The 19,791-nt window shown below is 46.1% G+C and overlaps 4 protein-coding genes across 4 annotated transcripts; 1 reads left to right on the top strand and 3 right to left on the bottom strand.

The window, feature by feature from the left end:
- Window positions 1-6,780: 6,780 nt before the first annotated feature.
- PHALS_12910 (Transmembrane protein 43 family) lies at window positions 6,781-8,112 on the bottom strand (the record flags this gene model as incomplete). The annotated part of the gene is made up of 3 exons (XM_024728556.1): window positions 6,781-6,877; window positions 6,944-7,131; window positions 7,195-8,112. The coding sequence occupies 3 exons, from the start codon at window positions 8,110-8,112 to the stop codon at window positions 6,781-6,783; spliced, it is 1,203 nt and encodes a 400-aa protein (XP_024579022.1).
- Window positions 8,113-8,289: 177 nt separating this feature from the next.
- PHALS_12909 (Nuclear pore complex, Nup98 component (sc Nup145/Nup100/Nup116)) lies at window positions 8,290-9,703 on the top strand (the record flags this gene model as incomplete). Its single annotated transcript, XM_024728555.1, has 2 exons — window positions 8,290-8,556; window positions 8,612-9,703. 2 exons carry the CDS (start codon window positions 8,290-8,292, stop codon window positions 9,701-9,703), a joined length of 1,359 nt encoding a protein of 452 aa, XP_024579021.1.
- Window positions 9,704-9,939: 236 nt separating this feature from the next.
- PHALS_12908 (uncharacterized protein) lies at window positions 9,940-11,171 on the bottom strand (the record flags this gene model as incomplete). Its single annotated transcript, XM_024728554.1, has 2 exons — window positions 9,940-10,842; window positions 10,902-11,171. 2 exons carry the CDS (start codon window positions 11,169-11,171, stop codon window positions 9,940-9,942), a joined length of 1,173 nt encoding a protein of 390 aa, XP_024579020.1.
- A 5,647-nt stretch (window positions 11,172-16,818) lies between these two features.
- PHALS_12907 (reverse transcriptase) lies at window positions 16,819-17,163 on the bottom strand (the record flags this gene model as incomplete). The annotated part of the gene is made up of 1 exon (XM_024728553.1): window positions 16,819-17,163. One exon carries the CDS (start codon window positions 17,161-17,163, stop codon window positions 16,819-16,821), a length of 345 nt encoding a protein of 114 aa, XP_024579019.1.
- Between the last annotated feature and the right edge of the window lie 2,628 nt (window positions 17,164-19,791).

Below are 19,791 nucleotides of genomic sequence, written 5' to 3'. Positions count from 1 at the left end.
TTTTAGCAGTATAAAATGCGTGCAGAAAAAAAAACTGAGCGTCTTATAGATCGCGTACTTTAGGATTCATTCAACTGCTTCGACGTTGAATCACTGGCGAAATTTTAAATAAAACAAGAACTGTGTGTCCACCTGGCAATGAAATTACGCGAGCTCTTCCAGAATAGATAGGCTCAAGTACTACAGCTCTAGAAATCCATTTGATACGGAAAAATGCAAGAACCTTCACTACGTCACGATATCCGGAATGATTGCGTCGACATTAAAAACACAGGACGTGAAGTAAGAATCAATGGACTATATTCTGGGGCTCTAGAAAACGAGCATATATTCAAATGCAGGCGAATGCGCCAAGGAATATGCTGCTAGAAAGGCGAGCAGGCGAGTGCTTTGTGTATATTTGGTCATGAAACTGGAAGGTATTCGCTAAGTCTGTGTGAGATTATGTTTGTTTGCTGCAGAATCGTCTATTCGCGAACATCCAAAAGTACCTAAGCATCTCGTCAAGATTGATGAAGATTGTGGAACCTCGTTCATTATAGATATGCGGTACGCGTGGGCGGCTAGCCGCACTTCAGATAATGAAATAGTTTTACATGAGAAGTGATAGAGCGTATAGACAATCTCGTATTTGTCTAAACAAAATTGATCCTTAACTAAAAGGCAGATCGAACAAAGCAGCTTGTCACGTCAAGGGCTCTCATTTTTTGCATCTGGTCACAGCGTACGAAAACAACCTCTGTGTATTTGTAAACGCGGGCTTCTTGATCCGCATTCTTTGTTTCAAGGGCATTGCAACCCCGCCCCATCTGCACTTGGTAGCACTTGTAGCTGAACCTGCAGCGGGTCTGCCGTAGATCTGTGCTTACAGGAAGCTTAGCTAAGGTCACCGACCTTACGTTCTCTCCAAGAGCCAGTACAAGTGTAGCAGATCGCAATCCGCTATTTCCTACCATTAAGCCTTAATCCAGGCAAACGATCACTTCTGATCAAGAACGAAACTGTATTTTATTGTCTTAGTTGCGGCAGAGGCCCCAATATCTAAAACCCTAGGATTTCCTCATAAATATAGTAATATTGAATTAATTTAGCAGAACTAACTAACATAGTAATATGCATTACTACTGGCCATCCTTTCACGTGGTGGCTTCTTGTTACGGTGTAGCCACACCATTGAGTGATTACACCAACTTGTGTTGCTCACACCTATGTACGGCAACACCATCTTGTGTGACCCGCCCTTTCATAAAAGGCTACGTGTGACCCCATTTCACTCTCCCCTATCAAAATTTTGAATACCCATAATTCACATTTACTTGTCGCTTCATTCGAGGCTCGTGTGTCTGAGACACCTTCACGTTCATATGGACTTCCCTGAACATTCTCCACTCCATGAACACTGTGCTTACGACACGCAAACCACCCAGGCTAGCTGGTAGTGAGGAAGCCCGCAGGCAAAGCCCTTATTTTTACAACGGATTGGTACCGCGCTCAACTTTGAGCGCAAAAGGAGGTGCTCCTGTTCCCGCAATGCGGAAAATCCCTGTGGTGCTCACCCATGACAAAACCGCTGCAGATGGCATTGATCTCTTTGCGCGATGGGTTTAGTGGCACCGGAAACTTTCCTCGCTGTCTACCTAATAGCGAAGCCCAAGGAAGTGGACGTGCGCATTGAGCGCCCTCTCAGATTTGAGCTTGCCAAACTCAAGACGCAACTCCGTCTTCCTGCGTATTGTCGCCCTCTGACACATGGAATCATCCATCACGCTCCCGCGAGCTCTGTGCTTTTTCACACGGGTGAGTTGACGATTACAGCAGCTCAGGGCCATAGCTAAAGCTCAGCTTATGGTCCAGCTTCCCTTGCTACTGCCGAGAAGCGCGGTGCGCAAGACGACGCGAAGCGTCATGATCCTTCGAATCATAAGCGTCTACGACGTCTGGGCAGTCTTATCGAAGTGGCAGCTTAAACAAGATATTGGGTTAAACCCCGTCGACGACGTCGACCCACAAGGCGTTCCACGTGGTAGTGAACACCACCATTCTCCTCAAGAAGAGTTGGCGGCGGGCGATGCCGACTTGGTCGATCGCTGCTCGGTGACTCGCGATGCTCTTCGAGCGTTGGAGGACAAAGTCTGTCGTCATCGGCACTCTGCCGAGCATCTCTTCGAGGTCGTCTACCGCTGTGCGGAAGACCTCAGGAGCCTAGAGCATTTTGTGCACCGACTGCCTCGCGTTGAGGATTATCGTGCTCTGTCGAAGCGGCTTCTAGCCGTCAAGTAGGCGAATACGCCACTTCGTGCGACGGTGGAGCGCCATGTGCCGTTGGAAACGAAAGTTATTGCGCTCCGTGCTCGGAACCAGTTGATTATTTAACTTCTGGGTAGCGGAGCGCCTTTAAAGCCAACGCGGCGCCAACGCTTTCGCGTCCACTTGCGTCGGATACCGGTACGGCATAAGCAAGCCCACATAGAGCACCGAATGGGTGCGCATCCTTCTCGGAAGGTTCAGTGTATAAGCTAGGCCTCGCTTGGCCACGACCTTATATGGTTCAATAACCCGTGGACGGAGCCTCGTCTCAAAGACAGCAGAAACTGCATGTGTAGGAAGGTTTATAGCGCTTAATAAAACCAGACCTCCGACTTTAATGCTTTTAACATTTCTTCTTCTTTTTATGTCTGCATATTCCTTTTGCATCTGTTGGGTTTCAGCCATCGCATAGCGAACGTGTCGTAAGACACTCAGTCTAGTAAACAGGAAGTCTCCGACTTTCTTACGCACGGTGAGAAGGCTGACGTTAGCTAGCCGTTCCGCTATTCCTCCCCAACCGGGCCCTGAGCCATGGGATGGCGGCGTCAGGGACGCGTGGATAAATAAGCCCGAACATGTAGAACGGCGTTTAGCCGGTAGTTGAATACACGGCATTGTTCAGAGCAAACTCTACGAACGGCAATATAGAGCTGCAGTGCTTCAGCGTCTCAGCGCAGCCGCAGCGAAGACGTTTTCAACGACGCTATTCACTAGGTCAGTATCGGTCTGCGGATGGCCCGCTGTTGACATAGTCAAATTGGTGCCCAGCACCCTGTAGAGTGTAGACCAAAACTTGCTAGTGAAGCGCGGGTCTCTATTAGAGAAAGTTGACTCCGGGAGTCCATGCTGTCAAGAGATGCGATCGACAAACAGCGTCGCTGTACCCACACCGTCGATGGTGTCCGGTACTGCCACAAGATGGGCCATCTTGCTCAAACGGTCTACGAAGACTACTACACTCGTGTTGCCCACCGAGACCATCGGCAGGCCAAACACAATATCCGTTGAATCGGTGCTATAATACAGCAAACCGTAACTCAACGAATATCGGTGTAACCATGCGCGCAAACACGCCGACAATTCCTTGATCGAGTTTCCAAACTCGTCTGCTATCCTGATATATGCTACACCTCGAAGTTATATTACGCGAAGAAGGAGAGTCACCTGGCCATCCTCCGCGAGAAGAGTGACGCATGATCTGTGTAGATCACAAACGGCTTGGAGCCAAGCAGGTGTACCTGAAGTTGACAGGTGCATAATTCATCTCAGGTAATTTCTTGTCGTGGACTGGGTAGTTCTTCTCCGCAGCCTTAAGCTGCCGAGATTCGAGCGTGATCACCCGATCTCGCCCCTCAGCGTCTGTTTGCAGCAGTGCACTGCCGATGGCAAAGTCCATGGCGTCACAGACGACACTCAAAAGAACGGTCGAGGTCTGGCAACGCCAGTATTGGTGCATAAAGAAGGCTGTCTTCGACCCTGTCAAAAGCACCCTGATGTTCGGTGTCCCAACACCATGGCCGTGCCATTTCTGCATAATTTGCGCTATACTTGTACAAGTAGCTGGCGAGGCTAAACCATTTGCGCAAGTCTTTTGGTTCTTTGGAATCGGCCAAACCACAGTGGCCTTGACTTTAGTGGGATCCGCTCAAAGACCACGCTTCCCAATAAAGTACCCTGAAAGGGAATTTCTACCGCACCGGGACGCACTTATCGGCATTATCATACAGCTTATTCTTGCGCATGCACTCGAGTACCACTCTCAAATGATCGATGTGGTTTCCGCATCTGTCCACCCGAGCGTCACACGACTGTGGACGAAAATGTCGTCGAAGTATGCCTGCGCATACGCCCAATGGGGCCTAAACAATTGCGTCACAAGACGATCAAATGCTGCTGGTGCGTTTGACAGCCCTTGGGGTATCACCAGCCACTCACATCCAGAGCTCCTGCTTGGAGTACTCCCGCTGTCAATGGGATATCACTCACTCTCATAAGCAATTGGTAATAACCATCGACCAAGTCGAATGCGCTGTACTTTGTATAGCCAACCATATCGTTCTGAAGAACATCCTTTCTAGGAATTGGCGTTTGCGCCGGAATGGTGGCAGCGTTGAGCTTATTATAAGCGTGAGCAATACGCCACTTGTCGTTCGGCTTCCGGACGCAAAACGTGGGGGAGACATGCTCTCACGCACCATTGCTGCGACGTGCTTCGCTCGGAAAAAGACGTCAATGACGTCATAACGCTTTTTGGGCAGGGGGCATCGGCGTGGTACACAGTATTTGGATCTCGGAAGCAGGTCAATCCCATGACGCACACCTCGGTCCGAAGGTAGGACCGACGGCGATTGTTTGTAGATGACGTCTTGATTTTCCTTTACCAACGAATAAAATGTATCCAAAGGATTCTTCGGGATCGAGGATCCACTACGTGCGTTCAGCTCCTTCTTGAACAGCATCTTCCAGAAACGACGACGAGTTAAATTTCTTGTTCGGTCTTTAATGACCACCTTGGCCCAATTTCCTGTCTACAAAGCACCGTCAAACTCTTCGAAGGACATTTCGTCCAGCTCAAGAAGAGCATCCACCGCGGAAATATCCTCGAGGGTGACATCGCCGTTTTTCTCTCCCGTCATACCGTTGACAAGGGTATATAGCTGTGCGCGGCTACGGTAGAAATACCCTGGGTCAGGGTCGACGCCCTGCGTCTTGCAGATAACATACGGCTTCGCCGTCTCTTCTCTATAAAGGTTTTACGCCTCATCGAGACCAGTCAGAACACGCACTCGGCGTCGTCCAGTGTCCTCACTCCCTGCTCCATCGGAACCTTGATGTTATTAACAACATTTGAAGAAGAGCTGCTATTTCCGCAGTCTTCGTCCAGTGGTTAACGTGCCACCCCACGCGCATCAGAAGGGCCTTGCCCAGGATGCCTGGGAGCTCGTCCGACCGTGCCACCCTTGGCATGCAGCAACTGCTTTGAAACGTGAGTAGTGCTTCAGTGGATTACGTGCCACTCCACGCGCATCACAATGGTCTCTCCCTTGACGTCTCGGCCCTTGGCCGATCATGCCACTCTTGGCATGCAGCGACTGCTCCAATACTGGAGCAGCGCTCATTGTGTTATGATCTCTCCACGTTCAGCCCGCGAGCCACGCTCGGGGCTCTTGTCCAATACGCCTTCGGTATTCGACAGCTCGGATATTCCAATATCCAGCACATTGATCGTCCCGGCCCAGTGCCCGCGCCAATATTGTTTTGCCTCCTAGTAGAGGTGGGTTCGTGGCTCACCAAAGCTCCACTAGGAGACGTGCGCCTAGCGCCAAAGGTCTTCGACCTCCAATCAAACCATGGTTCATGGTGTTTCAACCATGCCATACCAAGGATAAGGTCATACCTTGCATCCGCGTCTAAGACTAGGCAAAGTTCCACGCTATCAAAGTCAAGGAGTTTGACACCGAGGTTCACAGGGACCGTCGGCACAATGACACCAGTCCCCGTCGCTAAGCGAACAGAGACAGTGTTACTCGATCGCGCTTCCAGCTGACTTCCTTCGATCGTGGAGCGCCGAGCATAGTTCCAGACGCACCAGAATCGAAAAGGATTTTCCATGGTTTATCAAAGCCCTTCACGGTCGCTTTTACGACCAGCAAGCCCGGCTTGTACACACGGAATGTGTATAAGAGCACGGAGCTTTTCGGGGCTGTACCCTGCTGCCCTCTACCTCTTTGAGGCTCAGCAGAACTCAGTTCTCCCCCGGTAGGGCGCCCCGCGCCTGATGGGTGTTCTCGTTTCCCGCGTCAAACCAGATTGGTTAGAAGCGGGACATTGGATCGACGAACCTTTACGCGCCTTGCGCAAGGGACAAACCGTCCGATGGTGACGGGTGTCTTCGAAAACAAACTATCGTCGAGCGCTCAGAAGCAGGAGCTCTCCCTCCTCCTTCACAGCATAGCTAACATCCATTGGCTCAGGCCCGCTCGACGACCTCTGAGGGTGTGCATTCCAACCGAATCGTGACGACTTGAAGTTGAATTCGGCATTTAATGCCACGCTCACCGCTTCTTAAAAAGAAGACGGATGCACCCGGAAGACTCCAGTTGGCGTCACTTGCAAACAATAAAGACGTTACAATATCAATTTCACCTGAATTTAGTAGTCGACCTAGATTACTATTTGCAATGCCGTAATATACACCTCATACTATTATTCGTTTTATCCTGTTAGATATATCATATAGCTGGCCAGTATGGCAATATAATCTCATATTTTTTCCTCATAACTACTATTTAGCTCATATTCCTTATATAAATCGTATTTCAATCAGACGAAAGGTTACACACATCCCTTTAGTAATGTTGTTTGCTCTTTGACTTGTCATCCTGCAGACTTTCAAGGTAATCTCGAGGCAGAAAGTGGGTGCCATTGCCTTGAACGTGTTTATTTTGTAGTGGAACAAACGAATATCTTTGTTCATTGAGTTTTGTGCCCATGTTTTGGGCGAAAGACAATGAAAAGACCGATTAGAGGCGTCCAGCCACAAAGCGACAACATAATTGCCCACAGTGGTCTAATCAATATATAAAACACGCGAGTTAGAATTAAATCGACGCTAGATGGATTATTTAAAACTTGCCTGTACAAAAGCCAATTTGCTCCAACGACCAAAGAGGTGAGTGCAATGCTTAAGGTGCAAGCCAGCAAATGCTGCTGAATACCACCCAACACGGATCCAAAGCGTTCAATAAGCGATCTGCGCAGGACTAGAAACCCCATGAATCCTAGCACGGCCGCGAAAAGCCGATAAAAGCGGGTCTTTCGCACCTACAAACAGAACACAGAGTTGATAAATAGTTTTTTGGCCAGACAGTCAATGATAACAAAGACCTCATCGTGAGATTTTTTATCAAACAGCTCATTTGCAGTCATAATTCCGTCTTCTAATAGATACAGCGAATCACCAGTTGAAGTTATGTATGGTACCAAATCCTTCCCTTTCTGCTTCGCACATACAGTCACTGGATAATTGGGTGTCACTTCAAAAAACACGCGTTGGTCGCCAAGAGTAGGATCCCTCGTCTCGCTTCGAAAATAAAAAAAGTCTCCCTCTACCGTAATATTGTTAAGCGCACTTTCCGTTGCCCACGTTGTTCCAATTCGTCGATCCAGTAAATTTGTCATCTTTTGACGACTAGAAGTGTCTAAGTGCACAACATCTCGACGTTGAATCTGATCTACTAGCTCTTGAGGCAGTAGAAATTCCCCAATCACAAGATTCTTCGTATTCATAACCATTGACTTGTACTTCCAAGCCTCCAATGGAGGGTTTCGATAACTTATATCATGAAATGTACTACTATCCACCACTTCTTCTTTCCAACTTAAATCGTACATATAAATTCGCTCCCGATCATCATCAAACCGACGATCTTCGTCCTCGGGTGTACTGCTGGTCGAAGTGTAAGATGTCTCCACCCACTGTAGCATCTCCACATGGCGATGTAGCTTTACACCTTTTACTATAATGCCAAACTTTGGATCTAATACATATGGGCTGTGCCGAAGTTGAAGCTCGTCTACATTTTGGCTAATTCCATCCAACAATGTGGTTGTGATCAATCCTGAGAAATGGACTAGTTGGTCCTCAGCACTCGTCGATACTTGGGGACTCGACAGTGATACAGCTGCGGATCGTCCTTCCTCAAAGCTCTTGATGCTTCGAATAAGTGAAGACTCAAACACACATGTCGTAGCAACAGAAATTACGAGAAACAAGGCCCCAATCGTCACCTCTTTCTGTGTCATAGCTTTTCGAGTTATTGATTTATCGTCTGAATACCATCATCTTAACTGATATCTAAAGTATGATGGATGGCACACCGCTATGTGTAAGAAAATGATACTACTAAAAAAAATAGTATGAGGTAACCACATTAAAAGTCTCAAACGAATTTATTACCAACAGAATATCATTACTAATACATGGGGCGTCCAGGCGGCTACATGAAGCCTTGCAAGTTTTTTTTACGGGGATCTTGCCGCAATGGTCTCAACTGCCGCTTCTCACACGAATCCAATGGACAGCGCAGTAATGGAGCTAGCGGTGGATTTGGTTCACAAACGTCTCCTTTCGGAAACAATGGCGTCACTTCAGTCTCTAAGACTCAAGAGACACGACGTGCAATCGCCATCGAGGAGCTTAAATTACCTTCAATATGGCCACTTTCAGGATTTGCAGTTGCCGAAGGCGTACGAGTCGTACTTACTACCTATAAGTGAAAGAAACGCTAACATAATGCTGTAGCTTCCAAGTATTGTAACAGGTGATATCAGTCCAGAAGAAGCTCGATGGGAAGCTTATCAAGAGATTAAATCGTCGGGAAGCTGCATACAGTCTACGCAGAAGCTGCAAGCACTTGCGGCAGAGCAACAAAACCAACGACGTCGAGTTGTATCGCTGTTGGAGAACCATCAGTCAGCACAGAAGCTATTTGCTGGTCAATCGCTGCTTGAAGTCTCTAATTCTAATGGACAAATTGGCGTTTCGAATCCATTTGGAGGAGCTGTAGCAGCGAATCCATTTGGAACGACATCAACGACTTCTCCTTTTGGATCTACGGCTACTGCTAATCCGTTTGGTGGAGGAAATGTCTCGTTCATGAAATCGTTTGGTGCAGATGATACGACTAAGACTGCGACAAGCTCATTAGGTGGTGGCTCCGGAATCGGCAGTGCGACAACAGCCAACCCGTTTGCAGGAGGCGCTGCGACTGTATTTGGAAAACCAGTCACACCGGCTACAAGTCCATTCGGAGCACCGTCTACAGCTTCTTTTAGTGGGGTGGCTACATCGTCGACAACGTTTGGGAGTAAAACGACGACGCCTTCATCATTTGGAAGTGGTACAAGTTTTTCTACTGCCTTTGGATCTAGAACAGAATCAGGAGAAAGAAATTTATCAGCCTCACCATTCGGTTCTACTGCTGTTACATCGGCATCCTCACCATTTGGGACATCTGTAAGCTCTCCATTTTCTTCGACGTCTGCTACAACTTTTGGCAGGTCTTCTGCAGAGTTTGGTACAGCCTCTACTCCATTTGGTGCATCCGCATTATTCGGCACGACCAAATCTCAGTTTGGAGCACTTGCAGCACCATCAAACAGCCCATTCGGTACGCAGACGACTTCGACTAGCACTTTTAATGAATCTGGGGGATTCCAGAAGTCTGCAACTGAAGAGCCTACAAGTATACGCACGACTGTACCTTCTAGACCTGAGATTACTGGACTATCACCCGATTTGCGCGATGACGCATGGAACGTGGAGCAGTTTCGGCAAGCAGAATTCAAATTAGGTATGGTACCTACTGTTCCTCCTCCTTTGCAATTTTGTTAAAAGAAAAATTGCTCGAAGCATGTGTTAAGATATCGAAGTTATGTGTAAACAATATATAGCTATTCCTATCAGTTCGCGAAGCCGATAAGGTCGAGAAAACTTTTCACCAGAATTCAACTCATAGCTGACGAGTAAATTTGAGAAGAATGGGGAATCAATCACACATGAATAGGATGGCTATTTAACATACTCTATTTAAATAAATGATGGCGTTGCCAAGTCGAATCGATTGCCGTTTAATACCCGTCGAGGCCACTAAACGAGCCAGCAATGCGTAACTTCTTCTTTACCACTTGACCGACACCAGCGTCAATAAAGTTCTTTGCTCGTAGAGCACGAAGTGATACATCAGCCGTATTGCCGTGCATACTATTAAGTTGTAAAAGTAGACGATAGACAGCCTGTGACTGAGCCACCGTCTTTTTTCCAACCAGCTTGGGGCTTTCTGCATATAAAAAATGTGGTACCATCGTTACCAATGCCCGGCGAGAAGTACAGTTAAAGCGCAGCAATAGTTCAAAGGGTACGGCTTTTCCATCCTTAAACTTAGTCATGAGCGTCGCAGTTGGTGTCGTCACAAAAAAACCAAGCAACAAACCATCATGCTGCATTACGAACATATATCGGGACTCGAACACACAATCGCTGAATGCAACAGTGTTTAAATGTTTTCTCCGAACACGTGAAGCATGCGATCGGGCAGTAGTGCTCAGAGCCATAGCCCATTGCTGACACATGGAGCTATTCCAAAGCTCAATATTCACCTCGACTTCTCGTCCAAAGAATGACGTGACTCGCGAGAAACCAGTGATTCTATCTGAGCGTACAGATGTCGTATCTTGTGGGTGGGTGGCTATAGCCGATGAGGTCATAGCATCTCGGTCACGCGTTTCCAATGGAGGACTGCAAATAAGCTGCTGTAGTATGTAAAACTCGATACGTGCCGACACTTGTTTGCATAATTGCGCCATCTTGTAGATCACACTCTGTGTCATTTTGTTTCGTGGAATGTAATCAAAGAACAAGAATTGCAGCGGACCAAAGTGAAAGCCAAAAGCCAGAAGTGCGTACACAAAGTACACGACCATTATTACCAGTGACAGCATGTAGTATGTTGTTCCGTGGAATGCGTAGTCAATCTTAAGAAATTGATATGGTCAATCGCAGTCATTCGAAAAGAAACAAAGTACATACATACCAGTCGAAGTTTAAACAAACAGTAGAAAAAGCCGATCCACATGCGTTGCGACGGCGATAGGAACGATACACGACAACCACGCAGACAATGTTGTGCAATTCGGTAGCCTACAAAAGTCGCTAGTGGATCAACTACTATAAAGTAGCTCGAAAAGAGCCGTAGGTCCAAATCCATTGAATGCACTAAGTCGGTTGGTGGACCATAAGCGTTGATATCGAGTCCTGCTCCTTCTGAGAAGCTAAAGCCTGGACCACGACGATAATACGGCATTGTCGTTAAGCTCTACCTGTTAAGATCAATGATGTTTCGATACAGCAAGACTGAGGTGTCGTGTCATCCATGATTACGGACATAGAAGCACCGAATCACGAAATTTGTGCACATCCGTTACGCCAAAGGCTTTGTAGCAAATTCTCCTGTTGAATCTGATATGGCAGATGCTTTATCACTGTTACAGTCCATTTTTCTTACAATTTTCGAAAGTTTTTTCAATAGAAAGGTGTATTTTCTTGTAAAAGTTATGGAAATGTAACACATGAAGAAATCAGTCGTTTTGTGAAGAAAACTGTGTGACAAAAAAAGTGTATACGACTACGTGAAATGTATCACACAATAAGATTTGTGTGTGACAAAAACGGTGTATACAACACTACGTCAGATTTGCATTGCCTGTTAATTTTGATTAGCTTATTCAATCATCTTTGAGAAGTAGAATAATGCCATTTCATTTTTAAGAATCTATAGAATTTAAATCAGCGATGTTGTCGAGCGCTTTGCATGGAGGAAGTGTTGACTTTTAAACTCGCGCTACGTTGTATCATTTTTCGATATAATACTACATTAGGCTTTGGCGTTTGACTATGTGTCAAACGGATATTTCTTTTTGGATAATCGTCATCTACATAATACCGATATTCTGGTACTTTTGAAAATTCACAATTCCATCAATTGTATCGTATTGTATTGAATATAATTGCTGCAAATATGTCAGGGTAAAGCTCACAGGATCACAGTACTTACCCCGTTGCACTCTCCACACAGAAATTTATGCTAAACTGAGGTCCACAATTAGTTTGTCGTTTCCAGACTATGTTAAGTGACCACCATATGAGCAACCACTGCTGGAATGGGCTATACTAGCCACTATATGAAGGTACATGCATTGTGTGAATTCATAAAAGAAGATCACAGTATGGTAATCCCAAACGCAAACGTAATTTCTTACATGAAGTCAAAACATTCTGTGATACAAAATGTTGGTTCTTACTTTGCGAATGGTTCTGGTGACGAATCCGACGTGTCTCTGTCTTTCGAAGTGGGTGGCGTAAACCTGTCCCTTCCACTAAACACTTCCACAAAACCTGAAGCTCAAGCTTTGAAGTTGAAGTTCAAGCTTCGTACATTCAAGATCTTGTATCATTTGCAGCGAAGGTTCAACCTTAGTGCACCCTTGATTTATATATCGAGAGCCCAAGGTAAAATGAAAAAAGCTTCTACAACCCTTAAGGTGTTTTACATGTAATTAGGAACCAGAACCTATTTTAATTCAGTTGCAGATTTACCTTTGAGGTCTTAAGTCGTTCTTCTTCTTTCCAAATCGGGACTGTCCTTCTCCCTCCGCGTCGGGAATCAATTTCTCGTCGCACAAGCTTGTGTGTTGTGTTTGAGGAATTGATTTCAACAGCGTCCTCATCCAACTGCGCTTGGATAGTTTCCACTCTCTGCACTCCCCCGTGTCTGCTCTTCTGACTACCTACACCAGGATTTGCTCCCATGCATCAAACTAAATAGCTCGGCGAGTCCCCGCTAAAGTGCGGTCTTGCTGTGACGAATTCTTGGCGAGGACGCCGAGATGATCTTCGATGAGAACGCTGTACAATTTTCCGCCAAATACTACTGCCATCACCCAGCAAAACAGGCCTTGCTTTTCCCCAAGCAAGAGGCGCTTCGTGTGCTTAGTCTACTTGCTGCACAAATTTCAGAATCGCGCGGGGCTTCTACACGCCTATGCCTATGGGCCTTTCACTTACATCCAGAGCGAAAAGAACGCAAGATTGTCCTTCCGCGAGCGCATTATCAACCCACATGGATCAACTTCCCAAAGACAACGTCCGCGCCTGGAGCAACAGGGGTTGAAGAATCCCATAGCTTCCATGGGACATATGCTTTGAGTGCTAATATCTATAAAACTGACGCTAAGTGTACGACCCAGTACTCACATTGAATTAGAAATCATCTTAAGTTTCTAAAGCCTGCTTCAACAAAGCGGACGGTCGCATAGAGCATCGTCCTCAGCTTAACGTTGCAGACTGATAAGCACGAAACAAAATTCGAGGTGACTGCTCTTCATCCTCTTTTTTTATCTCCTTCGTCTCCATGAGACAGCTGGAACAGCCAGTGACCAAGGGTCCTGTCCACCGCTATGTCGGTCACCTCCCATTTTTGAGAAGGGAGCTGCATTAGTCGCCCTGCCAATTCTTCAATGCAAAACGACCGATGATGCACCAGGTCGTAAATAGGCATGTCACCAGGGAAAATCTGTCGAAGAGTAACCCCAACGCTCCCACGAGATTTCAGACTGAGGATACCCCTTTCACTCTACCACATACTTGGTGTATCCGCAGCATGATGGTAACCTGCGCCGTGCTCATCAAGCAAGGCTGCTGGTTCCTCAGCTGGTTCTCGTGACCTTCTTGGTTTTTGCAGAATCTCAACTATCTCCGAGAGTTACGACGTGCGTTCTAGACTAAGATGCGCTAGTTCTTGGATCAACCCAGCGGCTAGGTACCACTCCGCTGCTTTGTAGCCAAAGTTTGCTTAGCTACGTTGGATGGTAGATTCGTTGCCTCGTCAACGAACTGTTTAATCCGATTGGCACGTTCGTGCGAGATCTTGGTATGACTTCACTACGCCTACAAAAAACACTGGCTGTGTTTGTATTATCATTGGGATGTTTAGTCACTACTCTTTGATCAACGATCACGAACGATCGGGCATAGTGCGGTCGCTATTTCGTCTTAAGGACCTCAGACACAACATGTGTAGGTAGGGTAATTGCAGACAGCATTATCATCTTTCGACATCATTAAATTGTGTGTTCTGTCTAATCTAGCATCGGTGTGTTTCTTTTGAATATCCTGGCCCTTAGCCACAGCGGCGCGCACACGTCAATAACCCTAAAATCATAAAGGTAAAATCACAAATTTTGCTTTGAGGATAATATTAGCAAGTTAAAATGGATCGATACCCCCTCCGCCACAAACACCATGCCGCACTGTGGCAGAGATTCACAAATCATTTATGTAAATCGGAGTCAAGTCTGAAAAGATGTCTGCTGCGATATTCATCGCAAACTCAATGATTGAGAAAACTCGCTTCAGCTCGAGGTCTTTCGGCGCATGCGCTTCAATAAAACCTCTCCGTAACACGTACTTTGCGTTTCGATTAACCATCTGTTTGTCGATTGTCAGCGGTCGACATGTCCACTCCAATGACGATCACCTTGAGCTTTGCTCACCGAAACATTTTTGAACAGCGCCGATCGGTATCTGAGACATGGTAACGGCAAGACGGGTTGGTGAAACACTTGGTCGAGGAGCAACTTGGCAAATTATTGCAAGCTATAGTGCCGTAGTCAGCAGCGAGATGATCCACCCTGATCATATAGTCCGTAAAGAGCCTTCTTTGGAAGACTGAAGATAAAGTTAATGATCGCGAGCCACACATAGAGTTTTGCACTTGAGGTCCTGAGCATTTTTTCTCACCACATACTGGTACATGGGAGTCAGTACCATGTTACAGCAAACCTACATCACATCGGCGCATGCGTGCAACCCTGTGTAAGAGGGCGCTGTTCACAAACAGCGCCTCAACACAAAACACATACGCTTGTGCGTTGAGGCAGCGATTCTCGACGTGGAGGGAGAAGGATAGTCCCGACTTGGACGAAAAAAACGACTAAGGCTCTTAAAGGCAGCTATGCAACTGAATTCAGTATGAGTTATGGTTCCTTGTTACATACAAAACACCCCAAGAGGTTTTACATCAGCTTCAACTAATAAAAGATTCTGGGTGTACGGAGCATGAACTTCGAAAGCTTGAGCTTCACCTTTCGTGGAAAGTATCCAGTAGAAGTGACTGGCTTACACCACCCACTTCCAAAGCCAAAGTCACGTCTGTCTCGTTGAAAGTATAGACCCCCAAGTAGGAACCAGCATTCTGTATAATACAGGATGTTTGTGACTTCAAGTAGAAAATAACTTATGTATTTGGAAGCACCAAATTTGAATTTTTCTTCTATTAATATCCACATGCATTCAAGAGGTACATGAACGTATCTTCGTGCAATGGCTAAGTGTAGCCCACTACATCGCACCTGCCTTAAAGCCAAAAGTCGATTGAACTCTTGCAGACCTTTTGGAGCAATTCACTTTCCGATTAACAAAGAAGCGATCAGCTTGCATGTTTTTCGCCTAAACGGCAAAGAGCTGCCCCAGAACTCTTTGACGTTTCCTCCATCATAAAGACAAGAGGTTCAATATGGAACAGTTCTTATGTTGGCAGTGGATCAACTATAGTGATGATCCGACCGAGCCCATCGCATTTAAGCTTGACGCTTGGCGAAAAAAAATGTCGCCTTGAGAACGAGAACAAAATGGAGCGTTGGCTTCGTCGAGTCGGCGGTGGCAGAGCTCCCAGTCACGACCGAGCAAAACTAAGCTCTGGTCATCGTCGTGTATCCTCTAGCAAAGCTTCAAGCGATTATCGTAGCTGCGAACCACGTCAGGGACATCAGACTCAAAGGACTGACGAGGTTCCCACGAGTCCAAATCCGAAGGATAGCCGCATAACCTAATTCTGTAGAAGCGTTGATGATTCAACTGTTTTTTTTCACGATGACGAGTCAATCAATCCTTGTGATCGACACTCGTCTCAACCACCCAACGACGCTCTCCACGAGAGTCTGATAGCGGAGATGGGGATGAACCTAAAAACGATTAAGTAACTCTGGAGGTGGCTGAGCACTCATCTCCGGCAAATTGAGGCATTGCAGCAGCGTTGCTCGACGCTTGAAGATCACTGCGGCAGCTTTTTGAACCTTGTTACAGAGCAGACGTCGAGGCTTGACATTCTAACTGATCAATGTTAGGCTTTGGAGTTCTGTTTGAACTACGATTTCAACAGGTTCATGATGAACTTGAGATGGCTCACAAACACCTGTTGCGCTCTGTTATAGAGGCATATTCTGTTCTCGAGGTAATACCATTCTCGCCTTCAAGCGCTGGAATCAGTATAGATGCAATTCTTTGATGTTCTTCAACGCTTGCACGCAGAGAAGAATTCTCAGGGTGAGAAGTTGGTTGCTCTTCGTGGACAATTGGAGAAACTATATGAAAGCTCGATCATCTATCAAATGTTTTGCAGGATCGACAGATCCACTCGCAAGAAACGACGTTAGCCTACCCATATAAATTGTAGGATGTAGGCGCATGCGTGTAGGTATGGCTAATGTATACGCATCACCATTGGACTTTAACATCTAAATTTGTCCAGTGAATCGTGGCAAAAGCTTCCCGCTTCCTAAGTTGGGCATTGCGTGTTCAGACAGACTTGTCGGGCTAAGTAGTATAGGATCATTGACCTTATATGCCGTCTTGTTCTTCCGCTCTTATCTGCTTGTTCTTTTTGCAGATCCTGACGCTTCGCAATTGCGTCTCGAACAAACCAAACAAGAGCTTGTCTCTTCGCAATAAAGTCATCATCGTGCTGTTCTTCACGACTTGTCATGTCGTCTATAGGTCTTATTGACTTATTATCCTCTTTTAACTCTGTGACAGCATTTCGGTCTGACTGTGACTCTATAGCCATAGTTCTTCCCCCACTTTGGAAGCAGGTACTCTTGGATGAATGCCATAGTTCACATAAAATTGCGAATGACCTGTCGTGACATGCGTGGAATCTCTGCAAGAGTAAAAAATTCACTTTTCTCTTTGAGCGACGTACCAAAATCGCGCAGTACGTCCTTCAGGACTCGGTTCACACGCTCTGTTTGACTGTCCGTTTCAAAGTGTGCCGCTGTTAATTTGGACAATTCGGTGCTCAATAGTCCAAACAGTGCACGCCGAGATTTCGATGTAAAACGAGTGTCACGGTCAGACATTATTTTAACAGGAAGGCCAATAAGACGCAAAAAAACGTCTACAAAAACCTTAGCTGTCTTTTCGGCAGAGATCTTGTCCGAAAAAGGCGCAAGACGAACCATCTTACGGTATCGGTCCACTAACACATGGACACAGTGGCATCCATGTGTGTCACACGGAAGTCCAAATATGAATCCATACTAACTGACTTCCAAACGCCTATTAGCACGGCCAACGATCGAAGTTGGACCTGAGTAGAATTAGATGGTTTCACTCTCTGGCAAATCTTACAAGTCCTAACATTGTGGCCAGTAGTAAACCCGGGAAAGACCGAGAGACATTATCGCTAGTTCGAGATGGTCACCCGAAGGACTGTCATGATACTCATATACGAGACGATGACGCAAACCTTCGTCATTTGGAACATCAACACTCGCTATCCCCGTATTCCCACCTATTGTATGACAATCTGTTATATTCTCCATAAGGGTGAGTACGCGATCTTGTGCGAGACGGAAGACCTTGCAGTGCTTTGTCGGAAGGGTCATTGGAATACCTCACCAAGTCCTGACATGTCTTACTAGACTTGCACCCTTCAACAATTTCTTCGTGCAGCGTAGTCATAGCTTGCACTCTGAATCTTTGCATTGTCGACATGACTCATGTATGTTTTCGCTTTTGGACTTTCGATCATAGACCGGACGTCTTGACAACGTATCGGATAAGACCTTCGTCTTACCTGGCTTGTAGTGTACAGCAAATTTGTACTCCGCAAAAAAGAAGACCATCGAGCCATTCTTGGCGATAAATGAGGATTCTTTACTGCCGTACGCAGTGGGGCATGATCTGTATAGATCGCAAAACGCTCCCATCCAAGCGACTACAAACGATACTTAATCAAAGAATACTTTACTGCTGAAACCCTTTATCATGAACCGGTTAGTTCCATTTTGCGGGCCGGAGTTGTCGCGACGGATACGAAACAACTCGCTCTCGACCCTCATAATCGTGTTCCATCAACGCACCACCGATGAAATAATCACTTACATCGCAGACCACATTAAAAGGCATAGCGTGGCTTTCAATCGCAAGAACAGGAGCCTTTCTCAAGCTCATCTTCACATCGACAAATACCGCCTGGTGATCTTTTGACCATTCCCATTCAACCTTCTTCTTTCGATAGGGATTGCACCAACGCTGCATAGTTGCGCGTGTATTTGTCTAAATAGTTGGCCAAGCCCAACCGTTGTCTCAGTGTTTCAAATTGTTTGGCTCAGGCCAATCACTGATAGCTTGATTTTCTCCGGATCTACATGAACGCCACTCTTGCCCACAAGGCAGCTTACAACGGAGATCTCTGGTGCATAGAAAATGCGCTCTTTCAAATTAGGGTAGGGCTCATTCTCTCGCATGACTTGGAAGATCTGATGAAAATGATCATGATCAACATCGACATAGACTTATCACCCGCTTTCTTACTGTGAATGTTTATATCGTCAAAGTGGTTCGGTGCAAACTCTCCCAATGGACGAAGAAGATTTGTGACCATTCTGTTAAAAGTCGCCGGAGCGTTCTTCAAACCTTGTGGCATCGCTAACCATTCCCACAGCATATCACTGAGGGTAACGACTGCAGTTAGTGGTGGGTCATTTTTGTGCATTCCTACGTGATAGAAAGCATCTTTCAGATCGATTGCACTGAAAATTGTACTGCCAGCCATCAAAAATTAAATTCTTTCGTGGAAACAGAGTCTGGGCAGGTATGGTCGCATCGTTAAATATATCGAAAGCGTGAACCCTGCGCCAACCAATTGTGGCCTTCTTCACCAGAAGGCCGGACTACAATGCGGAACCTTGCTCTCACGCTCATGACCAGCCTTTTGTTGCTGCGCAAAGAGCTCGTCAATTGCAATGACTTGTTCTTTTGGCAATGGCCACTGGTGTGTTATGCAGTACTTCGTACCATAAAGTATGTCAATCTCATGACAAATGCCTCTTTCGGATAAGAATTCGTCTAGCACCTGGTCTGGAAATATGTCAAAATATTCGATATAAAGTCCAAAAACGGGGATTTGAGCTAAGCGCGTCCCACAACTGCTCATCAAACCTTTCTTCCCGTGTCTTCTCATCAGATACTGCCGCAGTATTGATGTCATCGCCGATTGTTTCTTCGACGATCGCACATATTTGCGAAGTTCTGCCTTTCGCCAGGCTACGCTTCAGCGTCTTCTTGCTCATTAACGGCAAGATACTTGATTCTTTGACTGAACCTGAAGAAATTCAGTCTTCACGTGACGGATAATATCGACGCTGCCTTCTTCGTTGTAGGCCACAATATTTACAAACTCGCTTGAAGTGTCTTGTGTTAAACACTTCTTCATCAATACAACTTTTACCTTGATCTTGATCAAGGACACGCAGAATACTTGACGACAAGCTTTTCTCGGTGACCTTTTTTTTCTTCTACCGGGATGGGTCCGACCCACTATTCTTTATACTACTCTGCCTCTGACACAATATTATTTATACTACCATCGGTCATGACATTCATTTTGATAGCAATGGAGACAGTCTTATTTTGGCCCCGACTGCTCCACCCCAAGTTGGTGTCTTGACTTTCGTCTTCTTGAGTTGGTCCTGTGATAATGGGGGGCCATCCCACACAACAATATCACTTTGGGCATCTGTGACTTCTTCAACAGATGCATATGCTCATACTGTTTTGACGATCCCCATATTCATCCAGTCAAT

This window comes from Plasmopara halstedii (genome assembly GCF_900000015.1).
Source record: "Plasmopara halstedii genome assembly, contig: Scaffold_650, whole genome shotgun sequence".
In the NCBI taxonomy this organism is placed as follows: Eukaryota; Oomycota; class Peronosporomycetes; order Peronosporales; family Peronosporaceae; genus Plasmopara; species Plasmopara halstedii.
This window is presented reverse-complemented; position numbering and strand designations above follow the sequence as displayed.